General features: G+C 46.7%; 1 protein-coding gene across 5 annotated transcripts in view; it reads right to left on the reverse strand.

Moving 5' to 3' along the window:
• Positions 1–3,327: 3,327 nt before the first annotated feature.
• The window catches only part of PAN3 (poly(A) specific ribonuclease subunit PAN3), a 104,406-nt gene continuing 92,095 nt past the window's right edge, over positions 3,328–15,638 (reverse strand). For all 5 annotated transcript variants that reach the window (XM_025046908.1, XM_025046913.1, XM_025046927.1 and 2 more), the window contains 5 exons: positions 14,997–15,126; positions 14,495–14,559; positions 8,548–8,686; positions 6,138–6,267; positions 3,328–5,212 (listed from right to left, as the gene is read on the reverse strand). In XM_025046908.1, the coding sequence (XP_024902676.1) occupies positions 5,049–5,212; positions 6,138–6,267; positions 8,548–8,686; positions 14,495–14,559; positions 14,997–15,126 (628 nt within the window). In that variant the 3' untranslated portion in view covers positions 3,328–5,048. The remainder of the gene's footprint in view (positions 5,213–6,137; positions 6,268–8,547; positions 8,687–14,494; positions 14,560–14,996; positions 15,127–15,638) is intronic.

The following is a 15,638-nucleotide window of genomic DNA, read 5'->3' on the forward strand; positions in this document are numbered from 1 at the left end:
ACGGCTCGATCTTTCTTGCCCCATCAACAACTTGACGCTTGTTCCCGAGACATCGTCTCTATCTTGAATCCGGGACGTCACGCATTTTCCTTCCCATCTCACTAGTCATTTGTGTCTTTCTTACTGATTTAGCTCTCTCCTCTGACCTGGACCGTTTCTCGGGCCACACAAATTCCATCGTCTCGACCCAGCTCGGGGCTGTGTATGACATCTGTACGATGACGACTCGCACGTTACACGGATGCACCGGACCTCGCCCCTCACCTGCAAAGTCACGTGCATGCAAGTGCTCAAATGACACCCGCCGACGCGGCGGAAGGCCGTGCTCTCCTCGGCTGGCTGCATCAGGCCCTGCCACCCCACACGAGCTCTGGCAGTGTCCCCTTGCCACTTCCCCGTGACCTTCTCCTCTCCCAGAACCAGGAGTGGCTTTGGGACTTGCTTGTACTCGACGGCACGTGGCAGCGGAAACACTGCATGCGTGACTCAGGCCGGGCCAGGAAACTGCATGCGTGTCCGAGTCTCTCTCCAAAACCTCCCACTAGAGAGCCCGTCACCACACGTGGAGAAGCTCGAGCCACACGGAGAGGCCACGTGCAGGTGCCTCCAGTGACGGTCCCCAGCTGGGACCAGCCTTTGAGTCATTCAGTTCAGGCACCAAATGACTCCAGCCTTCGGCCATTTTCCCAGCTGAGGCCCCAACGTGGTAGAACAGAGAAGCCACCCCGGCTGTGCCCTGTCCAAATTCCTGACCAGAATCCCTGAGAATAGTAAAATGGTTGTTTCGTACCCTTAAGTTTGGAGCTGCTCATCACAAAACCAGAACGAATGTGTACTAAACATCTCCAGCAGACCCCAGACCAAACTCCCAATTGTCTTTCCTCAGTTCCCCGTCTTCCCTGTCCCCCACCCTCCAAAGCCCCTTTGTTCTTAGAACCTCTCTCAATCCCATGGAATATCCTGTCAGCGCTGGGCCAAAATCTCGACAGCCATTTTGACTTCTCTCTTCCTTCATTACTACACACCCTGTCAACCGGGACACCCAGAGGGCTCTCCCTTTAACACATATTCCAAGTCCCATCCAGTTACACCCTCGTCCACTGTCACCAGCGTCCAGATCGCCATCATCTTTCACTGAGGTCCTGCGAGAGCTTCCGAGCTGGCAGCCCAACTGCTCCTTTCTGAAGTCGTATCAAGTCCTTCCCGTGTTCCGAACCCTCCCGCAGCTTCTCCTCTGGGAGTAAACGCCAAAGTGGTCTTGGAACCGTCCCCAAGACGCCACCCCGTCCTGTCACCTTCCCGCCTTCTCCTGACTCTGCTCCAGCCACGCGGCCTTCCTGCCGTTCCTCAAACGCTCCGGGCGCGCCCCGGGCCTGGAGCTCTTTGCCCGCAGGTACATACAGGGCTGGCGCCTTCACTTCAAGTCCCTGCTCCGACGCCCCGAGTCTCAGTGAGCCCCGCCACGCACGGCCATCTGCGATTCGGCCACTCCCACCGGACTGCTCACGCCCAGAGCTGCAAGATGAATCACAGCAGGGCCAGCTAAATTTGAATTTTAGATCATTTTTAACATAAACATGCCCCATGCAATATTGGAGACCTGTCTATACTAAAGAAAAAAATTAGCCGTTGCTTACCTGAAATTCAAATTCAACTGTGCTCTATATTTTTAGATGCTAAACCTGGCAACCCTCCCCACGCCCTGTACCCGACTTTTCTTTCTATCATCGTTATCAACTTAACGTACCGTGTAACCGGCCCATCCTTTTGCCAGAGTTAAAGCTCTGTAGAGACGTTTTTGTCTGTCGAGGTCAGTGTTGTGCGCTGGTTCCTAGAACAAAGGCACTGAAAGCTTAGCGATGGACGAGGGGACCCCAGTTCATCAGGCTGCGGGGCTGGCCAGACAGGTGGTTGGCCCGCGCTCACGGAGCTCAGGTGGCAGGTCAGTACCTGGACGCAGGTGGTCTCCTCCTGGCGAGCTGGTTTAACCACCAGGCGCGCTGTTTTAAACACATTTTAAGAATGTGCGTTTTTTATCATTTTCTTTCCTGGCCTCCTACCCCCTCCCCTTTTATAGAAGGATATTTTACAGATGTGTCTCAAGCTGTACACTTGCTCAAAGTGGAAGGGTAAAAAAAACCTGTTTTTCACCATTCTGATCACGAAAAAAAATAATAAAGCCACCGTGTGTCCGTGTGGCAGAGAGCATAGGATGTCACACCGGCCCGGCTTCGGAGTATTTTTAATGTTTTCTCCTAAGAAACTTGAACCCGAAAGATCCCCAAACACATCTCCATTCTGAGCAGACTGACCTCCCTCCCTTCTCCCCCGCGAACCCGCCGTCGTCATTTTGATGTGCCTCTGATTCCACGGATTTCCTTCCAGGTCCTTCTGCACCGAAGACCTTCTACGCTCCCTCTCCCCTTCTCTGATCTCCCAGAAGCGGCTCGCCAGATCCTTCGGCCGAAAGTCGCCCCTCTAACCTCTGGTGACCCTTCGCCTAAGCCGACAGTTCCTTTTTATTCCGTATCATAGTGTGTTCGATTTTTCACTTCAAATGTACAGGGAAAAAACATAATAAACACCTGGTATACCCAGATGCAAAAAACGTTAACAGTTTGCCATATTTTCTTTATCTGCCCTGATCTTCTGAACAATGTTTCCGAAAGACTTGGGAGAAAAGGGACACTCTTCACCTACACAGTAAATTACTGAAGTGACATGTCATCCCGCATCCCGTCACACAAGGTCTTCCCTCCTGAAGCCATGTGCTACACAGAAGTGTCTGGGTATGACTACACGTTTTATAAATAGTAAGAACTCACATTTGCACTTTTATTGCCTAGGATAGACCGCGGTAGGCGTTTAAACCCTTTTCCCGTTCAGAAAAAAAAAAAAGTGCAGCTCGCTGCCCGCGTCCCCAGAACGTCACGCACAGGGATGCTACGTTTCCTAGGGCTTGACGTTTTCAGAGACCGGGAATTGCGTTATTTTGTAAACGGAAACACCACTACTAAAAACAGAATGCTATAAATAGAATGATGTCATTTGTCCCCAGTGACTATCGATGTACTAGAGCGATGCAGAAATAACAAAAGCGAGATATTTCGTGGCGAACTTTGAGGGTGAGGTGAGGACTGCGATCCGCGAATGACCTCGGGGCGAACGAGCAATGGGTTATCAGATACCTGACGATCAAGATCCGCCACCATTTTACCCAAAGACCAAAAATTCCTCCAAGACGCACAGGAAACATTAAGCCTTTTAAAGTCCCGTCAGTCGACAAACAGCGTCTTGTTAAATGAACTGGTAACAAACAAACAAGGCCAGCTTCTCTCTGTAATTCTTTATTAAAAATATTGCTGTACACATAGAGACTGAAAACAGGATTAAAGATGAATAACCCATATTGGGATCATGACGTCAGAACTTAACATACTGGTGTTTTTTAGGGAAGTTTTCGTGACATCCAAATCACAGAACCAAGGTCAAAAGCAAAATACAAAGGTACCCTCAAAAATATTTACAATGAAGTAAATACAGCAACTGAACTTAAAACAGGTACAAAAAATTGAAGTGACCAACGCTACATGATTTCAAGGGCTGTCCCTTCTGTGCTTTTCTGTCATGACAGGAAGGTACGGGAAGTTTACATCCTTAATTCGACTACTCTCAGATATCAAAACCTTCCTATGAATTAAAAAGACTAACTTTCAGACAACCTCTGACATGGAATTACACTATGGAAAAGAGGGCTCCCCAAAAAACACCCCGGCAGAACCAAGAGTTCTACTGAAAACCATTCCCAATAAAAACTAAATGAAAAATAAATATAAAACAAAGCTTAAAAAAATATGTATTACCTGACACCAATTGTTTTCTGGCTGACAATATTTACCCATGAAAACTATCAGCTGTCTACCTTTTATATTCACCCAAGTCCTGAGGTTACTAGGGGCTGAAGCGAACTAGCATTTTTGACGCAAACGTCCTGGGTGTGTGACTGGGTCTGCCTTGCACAGGGCGGTTTGCTGGTCTGTACAGGAGGAGAGATTCGAGCCCTGTTTTACCCCTGACCTTTTCGAGCTTTCACAAAACATTGGTCCCCAAATTAAATTTTCAAAAAGTTCCCAGGCCCCAAAACTAAAATAGATGATCCCCTTTCATTTTCAAAGAAAACAATATTGGAAAAAATCTCCAGCCCGCTTATAAATTAAGCATTTCATATTTCTTCTAGAATACAAGTAGTTCTTTTTTGTACAAAAGAATTACAATATGATTTGTCAAAAAACATATAAAAAGACAGCTGCTCTTCCTCAAATACATGAGCTAATGATAAAAGACTTTTGCACGTCAAAGTCTCCGAGTTCTTGTTCCTTTTGCATAAAAAGAACAATATGGTGGCAAATGTTAATTATCCCTTGAATAGTGAACATTATGTTCTTTTAAAATCCATCCAGATCAAATGCGATAATTGATTTCCTTTTGAACTCAACCACTGACGCTACCGCACGGATTCGAGCGAGCACACCTGCTAACGCGCGGACGGCGCGCCCCTAGTCTTCAGAGCTGTCAGCCGAAGAGAGGTGCTTTTTCTCGACGCGAATCTCAAGGCAGAGAAGATCACTTTAAAGCTTATAAAAAGTGGACAGAGAAATAGTAAAAACTTCTCTGAAAGCTACAAATACGTGTAATTTTAAGACTGGAGACCGTGACATTGGCTACGAGCGTCTGGACGCCTTCCTGACCTTGGACTGTCCACGCCGTCGTGACAGCTGCGTGGTGAGCACCCAGGGCTAGTGAAACATTCAGTGCTGGGAAAGGAGAGAGTCTTCGTTACTGCTTTGTAAGAAAGAAAATTCCTATGTGTTTGGCAGTCTTCAGTATCAAAGCACAGGGCATTTCGTTAACTAGAAATCCCACGAACACCCAAGTTTGGCGACAACTGCACGTCCGAATGCTAAGAAAGTTCGGAGGAGGAAAACTCCAAACTTCTGAGATTGACTTATTCAGGAACGTCCCGCACGGTTAGGTTATTATCAAAAGTTCTATGACTTTGGGCTAAGCAGCGACTGCGAAGGCACAGCAGATGGTTGTCCCCGGGTTCGGGCTGTCCAGGTCCGGAAAGCTCTCGGTGCCAGCCCACTGCCGGGTTCGGTTCGGCCTCTGAACAGGGTCTCTGCGGAATCCAGTGTAAAGAACCATAACAAGGCTGTGGGTCAAAGAACAGAGCTTCATACAGAAAAGCGAACTGGAAACACGCGAAAGCCACATAGTCCTGAACTGCGGGCCTGTAACACAATTTCTTAATTTTTTTTTCTATTTCCAAAAAAAAAAAAAAAATCACATAAAACGTGAGTGTATCTGACTAGCAGAAAAACACTTTCAGAAAAAGGCTCTGGCTGAATTTGGAGCAGAGAGCTCGAGGTGCCCCTTCAATTACCGTTTATCCAATTTTTAGTCAGAAAGGGTTTCGATCAAGTAACAGGGGAACTCACATCCGACAATTCACTGATCTTTCTCCTGTGTGTTCTCACAAACGAAACGAAACGAAAACCCCAAGTCTCAACCTGCACGACGGGGGCACCCGGAGCTCGCGTACAGCACGCCCAGGAGCGGCAGACACGACGTCGCGCTCCCGTGACGCCGTCTGCCTGGCCTGGCCCCGCGCTCGGGCAACCCGTGCCACCCTCGGGGACAGACATGCCGCCGGAATCGTTCCTCAAAACGTCCTTGCACAACAGATTCCCTTAGTAAGTATACGACGTGGCGAAAGTTCAAAGATCAGAAAAAAGTCTTTAAAAAATTAAAATTAGTGCATATACAAGTGGAAAAAAGAAAAGCTGGAACGTCATTCACCTAACGGTGCGCCTTACTCTAAAATAAACTCTGCGCAGACGTGGCCCCAGCGGCAGCCGCGGCTCCAGGATGCGTGCGACACTCCCGCCTTCGAGCGACAGGGGGCCCGGCAGACGCGCCCGCAGCTCTGCCCGTCCGCCGTCTGCTTCCCAGGGTGAAATGAGGTGACGAACGCGGTCGGCTGGAGCGCGACCCGCTGCTGGCCAGGCTCCCCGGCCGCGTCCCGCGTGTCGTCCCGCGTGTCGTCCCGCGTGTCGCCAGCGAGTACTACAACTGACCGTTGGCAGCTGCGATCAGCTCCTGGAAAGTGTTTTCGAAGCAGCGCTTGAGGTCACTGTACGTCACCACGAGCACGCTCTTCTCGTCTCTGGAGGTGAGGCTGATTTTTTCCGGCACGCCAGCGTCCAGCTGAAACGGAGAGAGGCACAGAATGAAGTCCCCCGAAACGATCCAAGGCGTTCGCCACCTTCCCTTCTGGGGCTGCGTGAACATTTTACATCCCTAATTAGCGCGCGGGCACGCGAGGCGGCTCACGTGCTTGTCTTTCCTTTTCCCTTGAGTCAAATATAACGTTTACTAGACAGGCGGATACAACTAAAGGGCGCCAACAGAGAGAAGCGACTATGTGGGCCGCGTCAAACGAAACTCAAAACGCGCTCACACCCCGCCCCAGGGGACAGCCCTCCCGGCTTCCCCGAGGGCCGCGAGGCAGCCGGGCCCGGCGCCTGCCACCCACACGCCGCCCCGACCCCTTCGTGCGCTCCACACTTGTTTGCGTGCCATTCTGCCCGGTCCGCACTCGGTTCATCGCTTCCCCAACATCGCCCAATTATTTTTGTATCACGAATTACAATGCAATGAACACATTCATCTACTTATTGTTTTTCTTCTACAGAATTACCTCCTTAGGAAAAAGACTTATTTACAGGTCAGTCCATACAGCCAGCTGCTGACCGAAGGGTGCCAGAGGGCAGCTGGAGAGCGGGACCAGCTGGGGTGTGGGACCCAGCCGGGGAGCAGGACCGGCTGGATTTGGCAGTAAGATTTTAACGAGGTCTTTACAAGGCATAAATGCTAATCCTTACTCCGTCCAATAACTTAATAATGCTTTTCACTTTATTTTTGTTAGTTTTCAATGTGCCTTTTTCCTTCATTTTTTTATTCATTCATTAAAATGTTTAAAACTAATTCTGAAGACTCAAACTTTCAAATCATTTTACCAGTTAATTTCAGTCATTTCTATCAAAGTAAGCTATGTAAAATTTTAATTTACATATCATCGGTAAGGCCATCCAACCTTTTTAATTACCCTTTCAAATTCAGAAAACAGTCACACTTTCAGATTTGAAATAAATTCCATTTACTACTAGTTATATGATAAAATAAATTTTCTTTAAATTTTCAATTACCCGGATTCATTACGAAAATCCTTGCTAAGACATCTGCCACAGCGCACACCATCGGGCCCACCCGTTTGCGCGTCACCCGTGACGCGCGCTGTGGTCACTGAGTCTCTGATGCTATGCATACGATTTCCTAAGATCTGACAGAATGATTCTCCGCTCACTGCTCTCAAGAAAAATGTTTTTCCCTTAAGGGAAAAAGGCAAATGAATACATAAACCGTACCGGATTAGTTCAACGGTACACACAGTTTGGTTCTGTCTGAATGCAGGTTACTGACGGTACTCGCTGAAGAGTTTTAAGGAAATTCAAACAAGGCAAAGTGCTGCTTAAAACAAAATGCCAGGACCGCTCCCCTGGACGGCTGCTTAGCACAGTTAGCAGTTCTAAATCACGGCCAGAGGGGGCCTGTCTCCCCTCGTGCTTGCACAGAGGGACAGTTTGCACCCGGGCACGGCCAGAGAAAATGCTTTAAAGTTCAAGGCCACACACAGCCTTCTGCCACATAAGTCTTCTCAGCTGGCAGGCTATACGAAAACAGGCCACCGATCGGATCTGGCCCGTGGACCACAGTGTGCCGAAGCGCTTCAGTCATAAACCTGTCCAAAGGCGAGGGTTTACCTCTGGACACCCATTCTAAGCGCCGTAACTCCACCAAATTCATAAGAAAAACGCATTTCTTCCTTCCTCCGTACACTGCATCTGCCCTTTTAAAAACACAGAGCTCGCCTCTCAAGGAAATTTATGACGTATCTTCATCTACTTAATTCATCTGACCGCCTAATTTACAACGCTGGGCCTGCGTTAGCAGCTCGAGCTTTTCATTTGCACGGCACCTGCTGGGTGTACACCTGGGGCCAGCAGTAAATGAGCTGGTAACATGCAGGACATTCAACATGGCTGACAGCGACTTAGAATTCAGCTTTTTAAAAACACCTGAGCACAGACTATTTTTCTGATTTTCCTACTCAATGTTTTATTCGATATAACAAAATAACATGTAAATAAAATACAGTATGAGAGAAGGAAAAGGCAGTCATTTTGTGACATTTATCACAATAAAAAGATCCACGATGAAAAATTCTAGTTATTCACGCAGGTGTTAAAAAAAACAAAAACCCTTCCAGTTCTAAAAATTAAGTAGATACACCTAGAAACTATTAATAAAATGTCTTGCAGGAAACAGCAGAGTACATCTTAACTTCTTAAGTCTCTTAGTATTTGTAGAGGATGCGACTCTACAAACCGTAGATAGCATTATGATTTAAAAATCGATACAAATTACCTTGTTAAGACAAGAAATGATATGACTGAGGTCAATCCAGGGAGCGCCCGCTTCAGTCACCTGATGAAAAAGATGATCCCTAAACAGTTTCAACAGGTAACGGTCTCCAGTCTCTGACCAGGTGGGATCCTTCTGAAACCTGGGAAGGTAACATTTCACCTCAGTAACTCGTCCGTATGCCGCATGGCCGTGTGCTTATTCTTCTCCAAAAAAATAGAGGTTTTTGTGTTTTTGTGGGTTTTTTTGTTTTTTGTTTTTATCCCTAAGGGTTTTTTTTTAATCCCAGAGGCTGCAAATTTTTATTTTTCACATTTTAATCCCAGATTGCCCAGACTTATTTTTAAAAACTAATGTCACTTAACGTGAACGTATGCGCAGAGCAGTTTCTAATTCTCAAGGGCAAACACCCCTTATCTGACCGACTCTCTAATCGCTTCCGTATGTGGGCCCTTACCATGAGATAAAACGGGGAAGGAAGAAATGTGCTCAGATGGCTTTAGAGACAGGTTACAGGGAAGGGGTTTTCTTCCTCCCACCCTTAGGTTACAGAGTGGAAAGATGGTCAGGTGTGAGATCGACTTCACTGGTGAGAACGGAAAAACGTTTAGGCAACAAAGACGGGGTCGGTTTGGGTTCCTGCCACCATGTGAGGTGAGAGCGGCTGCGAGGATCTGGAGCACGGACCAGATTCCCCGTCAGTGTTCAGTGACCTCTGCAATTTATGGTCTAATAGGAAAAACAGCAAATAACCAAAACGAGTCGGAATTGTATCTTTAAATAATGCTGTTAAGAAAAAGGAATCTGGCCCAGAGGAGAAACCTGCATTGGTCTGCGGAGGTAAGGAAGGCGGTCCCGGGAGCGGACACCTCTCAGAGCAGCAGGTTTGCAGGGGCAGAGCCTGGGGCAGGTGAGAAAGGGCGGTGTGGCTGGGGGAGGGGCTGGGGGACAACAGACGGGAGCAGAAGAGGCGAGCAAAGGGGAGGCCGAGAGTACACCGACAGCGGGGGACAGAGAAGCCAGGACGAAGAGAGAGGAGGATAAGACCAACGGAAAATAAACGCAGCTCCGAAGCAGGAGCGGAGAGGGCAGACCGCGCAGCCTCGGGTCGTCAGAACGCCAGGTCTGCGTCCTAGGATCGCGTGGGGACGCCGCCCCGCGCAGACGCAGCATGTGAGCGCTTCGCAAAGACCATGCCAGGCACTTCCAATTCAAGCTGCTTAACCACACCATCTCCCTCTATCCCCTTGCAAGTCCCCACCGAACGGACAGTCAGTGCCTTTGGAAAGGTACGCACACAGGGACAAGGGGAGCAGACCAGCAAGGGCACACGGGAAGGTGGAAGCAGAGGGGCGGCGCTGAGACTCTGCCGACCTGAGGGACTGAACTGCAGCGCCACACGGGGCGCGAGAAGGGGCGAGACCACAAGCCGCAGCCACGCCACGAGACCTGCCACCCCGCGCCATCGGGCACCATGAAGGAGCTGGGGGACGGAGGCTGGAGCAGCAGAAGGGACGAAGGGCTCTAGAGACAGCAGCAGCCATCTCTCATCCCCGCCGCCAGTCCGCCTGGCAGAATCTGCCAGAAAGGGCACCGGAAACCTTTCCAGAGCAGGTGGACAGAGGCTCTCCAGGCGCCAGGACGCCGGGCCAGGCAGGAGAGGAGGCGAGGTGGCAGGCTGCTCGGCCAACGCTTCCCCCGCCTGGCTCCCCAAAGCGTGGCAGCAGGTTTACGCTCCAGGGAGAAGGCTAGCAGACTCTTTTCTGGAGATGCTGCCCAACAGAAATCCTGACAGGGAGTCTACCAAAAGCAAAAAAAACCAATCACACCTGACAGTGTCCGGATCACTGCTTTAAAAGGCATGCATCCTGCTTTATCACAGCCCAGCCCCCAAAGAGAGCTTCCCATTAGCTTTTTAGGACCTCATTTTTAATACAAACCAACAGCCAAGGATCAGAAATCTTTTGGAGAATAAACAAAACAAAACAAAGCAAATTCTTGTTTCCTATGAGATGGTGCAGGGAACAGAACAAAACCAAAAAGCAAAAATCTCTGACAGCCTCAGAGAAACAAAATTAGATGCTGTAAGAGAAAACACTGAAAGCAGAGAGTTCTTGAAAATTAAAAACGCAGAAGTTCAAAAATTCAAAGGATTAGGAAAAAAACCTTTAATTTTAGACAAAATCAGTTGAGATAATAGCCTAGAAAGTAGAACAAAAAGATATGGCACAAAAAAATGATGAGAATATCAAATCAACTGCAAAGTCTAACATCTGAACAACAGGACTTCCTCAAAGACAGAAGCTGCCCAAGAAGCAACAACGAAGAACACACTTTCCCAAGATTAAAAGGGCCCACGTGTCAATTCATCAGAATGAACCAAAAAGCCACACCGAGGCACATCGGTATGAATTTCCGAACATCGGTGATAAAGACAAGACTCTAAAAGCATGGGAAGAATTTGGAAAGAAAATCGCTTTGAATCTGCCTGGAAGTTAAAAAGCAACAAAGAAACGCTTCAAAATTTTGAACGGAACTATCATTAGTATTACTCCACTGTGTACTAGAGGTACTAGCTAACACAATCTTTAAAGAGAAATTAAAAGCATAGAAATTAAGGAAGAAATATAACTTCCAATATCTGAAGATAGGACCATATACCTGGAAACCCAAGAGAATCTACTGGGAAAACTAACCAAACAATACGGTAAAGGCAGGGTACAAAATTTACAGAAATCAACCATTTTCATATAACAAGCAGTCTAAGAAGACAGACTGGGGTGCGGGGTGGGGTGGGGGGACTCCCATTTATAATGGCAACGAGAAAACATACCTAAGAATCAACTTGGTGTGCTCTGCCTACAAAGAACAACTTAAACACCGAGGAGACAAAAGCAGACGTCGACGAGTACGGTGACACACCTATCTTGGTTAAGATAACCTGACACCTAAAAACACAAATGCTCCTTAAGTTTATTAAGAAATCTAACATGTTGTCTTCTCTATAAAATGCCATCAGGTTTACCGATTTTTAACTGAAACAAGCTGACTCTAGAATTTATAAAGAAAATTTAAAAATTTTAGGACAAACAAGAAGATGGGAATGGTCAGTACTGGATTCTACCACGTCAGTCACTAAAACAGACACCACCCTAAACCAGAGCAGGGAAACTAGACTACTCCATAAATAGCTTCTAGACCACAGGAAAGTCTTCCGGTAGAAAAACGCTGGAATCGTATCTTAGATTCCACATAAATTCCAAATACGTAAGAGATATTTTAACTTAAAAAAATGAAACCATATGTATTCTAGAAGAAACCATGAGGTAATTCCTTCACAAGCTTACAGTGGAAAAGGCCTTCCTAACTTTCTAACTATGACTCAAAACCTAAACGCATGAAAGATGTTTCATCAATCAGACTACATACATAAATGTCTGCACGGGAAAACATTAAGCAGAGTCAAAAGTAAAATGAAAAAAAAAAAAAAGTCACAAAGGGTAAATCTCTCTAGCTCGTCCTATACATCAAAAAGAAAAGCAGACAATCCAATTGAAAATAAAAATGGGCAAAGGAAATGGACGGACAGGAAAAGAAGACACAAATGAGTCAAAACACAAACAAGACAGGCAACACACTCACGAAGAACACGAACTTGCTGCACCTATCAGGCTGACCAAAATCCAGTCTGAGAAAAGGACTGTTGGCAAGAGGCACGCGTGCGCCGCCCGTGGGAAACCGTCCCGCGACGGCCAGCGAATTACAGTGCTGTTTCCACCAAGCCGGCAATCACGACTGGGTTGTTCACGCACACACGACATCGAATGTGCTCAAGGCAGCCTGTTTATACCCAAGTGCCCATCCATAAGGAGCTGGAGAAACAGTGCATCCACAGCGTGCACCACACTGCATACGGAACGCTTAGCACGGGGTTAAGAGCACCGACTCTGGGACCACGGAGCCTGGATTTGAATCCCAGCTCATACACTTACTAGCTATGGGATCCTGAACTTGATACGTAACCTTCCTATGCCTCAGTTCTCTGTCGAATGAGAATATGAGCACGACCTGTCCCACGGGGCTGTTAGAAGCATTAAGTTAGGTCGTATTTATCGTATTTATAAACTACTGTGACTAGTGTCTGGCATGTACTAAATGACTTCTAAAATACATCGTTATGAGAAAAAAGCAACATACAGAATACTGTATGGCTTACGATTTCTATATATCAAAACTGAGGGGGTGGGGGGGTGGAAATAAGAAGATATAGTTGTAACTTGGGAAATACGTACAAGAAACTTGAAAAGGCTGGCGGGAGCAACCGGGAGACTGGGGATGTCAGGTGTGAGGGGTTCTGTTATCGTCACTGAGAACCCTTTCCTACTTCTTAAAAAATGTGTTTATATGTAATCTGCTGAAAAGGTTTAATTAACAAAAAGAACTTTCTGAAGACAATCTAGAATTTTATACCCAATCATACTATCAATGAAGTGAGAAAGCAGAATAAAGATATTTTCAGATTGGCAAAGACTCAAAAAAACTCACCTTTCTCAGGAAGCTACAGGAGGATGTGCTCCACTAAATTAAAAAGAATAAACCAAGGGAAAAAGAAACAGGGTATCCAACGGAAGGGAGAGACCATGGAAACTCCCAGGGTTACAGTGAAGGGGGCTCCAGTTCTAAAGTGAGTGTGAGCAGACTTAAGGCACACGCAGCCCAGACAGGACAGAAGGACAGAGGCTCCAGGGCCAACTTCTCTACGGGGGAGGAAAAACAGGAACTGACAGGTTACCTATTTTTGACCACATGGAAAGGTGTTTGATAACTGACAGAGTTTAGAATGAACTGGCGGTAAAACTTTTTTCATTTGCTTAGTTTTCTCTGTAAGATAATTAACTCCTTGAAAACAAAGATTTAAAACAATACAAAAGAAACATAGTTATGATTTACGTGGTGCAGCGATGAACAATATTTACCTTGTTATAATAATGCCCATGCTGAATAAAGACAACTCAAATTCTATGGGTTAACTGGTACGTGTGTGTGTGCGTGCGTGTGTGCACATGTGCGTTTTCAGGTAAGGGAAGGCATCTGAAAGATAAAACATCTTCCATGGGACAAAATCATGAGCTGAGTTAAATATTGGAAAATAATCAGGAAAAAGCACTATAAGCATACGTTTTAGAATAAAGAGAAATGCCAGAAGAGACAGCTAATATCTGGCTCAACATGCTTTCTTCATTCACAAAAATTATTAAAGAAAACACTGAGTCTTTTAACTCTGAAGAAAGTAAGTGGACTTGAATTCTGTGGTCGAAACACTCCCACGCTGTGGACCATCGCCTGCCTCTCTTCACACAGGTAACACTGCTGGCCCCACACTGTGGTCGCAGCATGCGGCTGCGGCGGCCCTGCCCGTCTCTGACGGTTATGCCGTCTCACACACAGCAGCTGCGCTTCTTTAACGTATGATCGACTTGAACTTACAAGCCAGGCCGAACTAAGTGGCAAATAATATAAAATGGTGACGCCTTTCCGATGCCACCAAATGCGACAGCTACCAAGGATGCGCTTTAACAGGACGTAAGAGGCAGGCGACGAGATACTCTGAAGTCTCTGATCTAAATGGACCGGACTTCGAAAAGGAGACAGGGCAAAGGCGGCTCTGACGCTCATGACAGGTTCCCTCGGGAGCAGACCACAACGGAGATTCCCTAACACAGTATGTTTTCTGTACATGCGTGCGTGTGCGTGTACGTGTGTGAGATCAAGGACAAGCACGCCAAGGCTGTGATCATAAAACAGCACCCTACCCATAGGCTGAAGGTCACTGCACATGAGAAGTTTTCTCTTTTTCCAAATAAAACCAGTAAGAATAAGGTATACGCATTCTTATTATGCAAAATAGTGCCTTTGATTAAAAACATTGTAAAATACTGTAAATCCTTACTCCGGCCTCTCATTGATTGTTCCCAATTTTGCTAGAAGCCTAAACAGTCTTCCATTTTGAACCTCCTATAAAACATTTTAAAAAGAGAGAGAATATTAATGTTCCAGCTAACTGAATATAAAAGCAAAAGTTTATAAAAACTCGTATCCTGCACCAATATTACCTTTAAACAATAAATCCTAATATCCCCACCTTTCAGTTATAGTTTTCAATGCAACATGACCGAGTCGGTCAACAGTTAACACTCAAGACTATGCGACTGGCCATTTTTAAGAATTATTCAAGTTAACGTACATTAAAAAAAAAACCTAAGATGATTTTCTTATGTCACTATGGCAAAGCCATGAACAAAAAGAAGCGAACGAATGCCCAGAAAACATGAAATTAAACTACTGAACATTACGCTTGGGCAAAAGGAAGTGTGAACGAGCTCAGCCACGTGCGCACTGTGCTCACACGGTGGTGACTGCTGGGCGCCCCTCGCCCGAGCCGCGCACTCTACCTTCGCCAGGTCCTCCTCTATGACGTCGTTCCTCATCTGGGCAGCATCCAACTGAGTATAAAAGCGAGCACCGATCATGGGCATGATGTCATTGACACTTCGCATCCGGTTTTGGTCGGTCAACAGATACCTGGCCGAAAGAAAGTCGGGTCAGCTGGACACTGAGCACGCGACTCAGAAAAGAACACGACCCACAGGCACACAGCGATCGCAGCCGCTGTCGTACTGTGCGCACGGTTCTGAAAGCATGTTTCATGCGAGTCAAGTTCACTTCCAAAGCCTAATAATTACATCTCTAATAATTACATCTCTTTTCTCTGGAAAATCTCACGAGCCAACGGAGAAAACTTGGACATGACCCTTCCGCTACACTTTTGTCATTCTGAAACTGCGACAAGAACGCTGACCAGGGTCGCCTGCCGGCTCCCTGCTCAAACCCTCTCCACGACGTGGGAGGTGAACAGTGTCACATACTTCTGTGAAGAGGAGAAACGGGGGGTGGTTGTGGGTGCAGAGATTTTTCCACTGCTCTGGATAAATCAAATGAGCTTAGGCTCTTTGGTAAGCTGTCCTCTGCTCTGGTAAGCTTCATTTAGGCTGTCATGGTACCTTCGTTCCTGAGAAATCTTCATGCACAAACTC

The sequence above is a fragment of the Pteropus alecto genome, unplaced genomic scaffold (genome assembly GCF_000325575.1).
Source record: "Pteropus alecto unplaced genomic scaffold, ASM32557v1 scaffold80, whole genome shotgun sequence".
Lineage (NCBI taxonomy): Eukaryota > Metazoa > Chordata > Mammalia > Chiroptera > Pteropodidae > Pteropus > Pteropus alecto.